The sequence below is a fragment of the Lactuca virosa genome, chromosome 9 (genome assembly GCF_052849685.1).
Source record: "Lactuca virosa cultivar CGN04683 chromosome 9, Lactuca_virosa_CGN04683_v6, whole genome shotgun sequence".
NCBI classification, from domain to species: Eukaryota; Viridiplantae; Streptophyta; class Magnoliopsida; order Asterales; family Asteraceae; genus Lactuca; species Lactuca virosa.
In genome coordinates, this window is record NC_136434.1 from 146669059 (window position 1) to 146671808 (window position 2750).

The 2750-nt window shown below is 45.4% G+C and overlaps 1 protein-coding gene across 1 annotated transcript; it reads left to right on the forward strand.

Annotated features, from left to right (window-relative positions):
• LOC145139898 (uncharacterized) lies at window positions 1-2514 on the forward strand. Its single transcript, XM_079073567.1, has 3 exons — window positions 1-292; window positions 752-1395; window positions 2392-2514. The coding sequence occupies exons 1-3, from the start codon at window positions 1-3 to the stop codon at window positions 2512-2514; spliced, it is 1059 nt and encodes a 352-aa protein (XP_078929693.1).
• The last annotated feature ends 236 nt before the right edge of the window (window positions 2515-2750 follow it).

The window sequence follows — 2750 nt, forward strand, 5'->3', positions numbered from 1 at the left end:
ATGCACTTATTTGGTCCAGTGAACGTCCTCAGCATCAACAAAAGTTCATACTGTTTGGTTGTGATAGACGATTTCTCACGGTTCACGTGGGTTTTCTTCTTGTCCAACAAGTCTGGGGTCGCTGACCTAATCAAGAAGTTTGTGGTGATGATTGAGAACCAAACCAACGAAAAGTTGAAGGCGCTAAGAACTGATAATGGGACGGAATTCAAGAATGTCGTTCTAGATCATTTTTGTGCTGAAAAGGGGATCATGCGCCAATATAGTGTTGTTCACACACCGCAGCAAAATGGTGTTGCTGAACGGCGGAACCGAACGTTAAAAGACGCTGCAAGGACGATGCTTTGTGACTCCAAACTTCCGGTCTTCTTTTGGGCCGAGGCGATCAACACTGCCTGCTATGTTCAGAACCGGGTCTTGATCAACAAAGCTCAGATGAAGACCCCGTATGAAATTCTATACAGTCACAAGTCATCGGTTGCTCACTTCCGTATCTTTGGACGTCCTTGCACCCTCCTTCACTTAGATTCAAACCCGAAGTTCAGCTCGAAGGCCGATGACTGCTACTTCGAGGGATACGCTGCACGTACAGCATACAGGGTCTACAACAAGAAAACAAAGCAAATTTTGGAATCCTATGACGTGCGCTGGCTGGAGGAGAACGAGACTAATGTCCGAGTCGGTCCTGGCTGGTTATTCAATTACGCTTCTCTATTTAAATCATTTGATGTGTTTTCGGATGTTGTTTCAGGTACTTCCTCAGGTACGAAGGTTGTGCTTGAAGATGAAGAGGAGGATGTTATCTACAGACCACTGGTGGTGCCTCATACGACTCCTACGGTGGATGCAGCTGTTCCATGTTCTCCATTAGATTCTCCGAGTCAACAAATCAATCTAGATGCTGATGCCACTCTGCTCACTCCTGCAGAAAGAGAGTTCATAACCAGAGATACTTCCGCTGTAACTCAAACTTTCATGGAACTTCTCTTTCCTGAACCGATAGCGAACGAGTATGTGGAAAGCCCCTCTGATGGTCCCAGATTGTCTGAGGCGGATCATTCAGCAAATGACGGATTTGTAAACATCCACAACCCACCTGTCTTGTTCAATGATATCAGCCATGAGATCCCCTCAAGCCTTCAACGTGATCATCCGATCGAGAACGTCATTGGGCCACTGGGAGACGGTGTCAAAACCAGAAGTCAGAGTGGAGACGTCAACACATGTCTCTACTCCTGCTTTATCTCTCATATCGAGCCGAAGAACGTCCAAATCGCATTGAATGAACCCAACTGGGTTGATGCGATGCATGAGGAGTTAAATCAGTTCGAGAAACTCAGGGCTTGGCAGTTGGTTGAGTTGCCAAAGGGCAAGAAGTCTCTTGACACACGTTGGGTCTTTCGGAACAAGCAAGATGATTCACGGGTTATTGTGCGCAACAAGGCAAGATTAGTCGTCCGTGGATTCCGACAGATAGAGGGTCTAGACTACACTGAGGTTTATGCTCCATTTGATCGCTTGGAGGCCATTCGCATTTTCCTTGCGTATGCTTCCTACATGAACTTCACGGTTTACCAAATGGATGTCAAGACCGCCTTCTTGTATGGCGCGGTGAATGAAGAAATCTATGTTGATCAACCTCTTGGTTTTGTCGACTCCAAGTTTCCGAATCACGTCTACAAGCTGGACAAGACTCTTTACGGGTTACATCAAGCTCCCAGAGCCTGGTATGCAACCCTTACAGAGCACTTGCTCGCGCACGGCTATACGCGGGGAATGATTGATCAAACCCTGTTCATAAAGCATGTTGATGCCGATCTCATTTTGGTGCAAATCTATGTCGACGACATCATATTCGAGTCGACGTGTCCAAAGCTTTGCAAGGAATTCGAGACTGTGATGAAGAAGCGGTTCGAGATGAGTTCCTTGGGAGAGATGACGATGTTTTGGGTTTGCAAGTACGTCAAAGTTCAACCGGAATCCTGCTCCACCAAGGAAAATATGTTGATGATATGCTTGAGAAGTTCGGTTTTAAAGATGCAAAGCCTGCCTTGACGCCGATGGTTAAACGACCCCTGTTGAATCCAGATACGGAAGGCGAATCCGTAGATCAGACCGCATACAGATCGATGATCGGATCGCTGATGTATCTAACTGCAAGCAGGTCGGACATCATGTTCGCAGTTTGTCAATGTGCACAATATTAGGCTAATCCTAAACTCTCCCATTTAATTGCAGTCAAAAGAATTTTTCGGTATCTCAAAGGCAGCCCCAAATTTGGTCTTTGGTACCCGAAAAACTCTGATTTTGATTTATATGCATTTGCTGACAACAATTATGGAGGTTGTGAACTTGACAGGAAATCAACTTCCAGTGGATGTCAATTTCTAGGTGACCGTCTGGTGTCCTGGCAGTGCAAGAAACAATATACAGTGTCAACCTCAACGGCGGAGGCGGAATATGTTGCTGCTTCTGCATGTTGCTCTCAAGTCATATGTATTCAACATCAATTAATGGATTTCGATTTGAACTATCTTGAAACCCCCATATTTTGCGATAACGAAGCAGCAATCCAAATTACTAAGAATCCAGTCCAGCACTCAAAAACCAAGCACATCGACATCAAAGTGAATTTTATCAGAGATTGTTATGAGCGTTCGCTCATTCGGTTGGAACAGGTTCCCACTGCTCATAATGTGGTGGATCTGTTCACAAAACCGTTTAAGAAAGCTCGATTCGATGTGTTGGTT

What these genes read in the sequence shown, in the direction of transcription:
- LOC145139898 (XM_079073567.1), top strand. Translation starts at nt 1, where the DNA reads ATGCACTTATTTGGTCCAGTGAACGTCCTCAGCATCAACAAAAGTTCA. An exon ending in TCACACACCGCAGCAAAATG is followed by an intron (nt 293 to 751) that starts GTGTTGCTGAAC and finishes ATGTTGTTTCAG; the next exon opens with GTACTTCCTCAGGTACGAAG. An exon ending in AGTCTCTTGACACACGTTGG is followed by an intron (nt 1,396 to 2,391) that starts GTCTTTCGGAAC and finishes GTCAATTTCTAG; the next exon opens with GTGACCGTCTGGTGTCCTGG.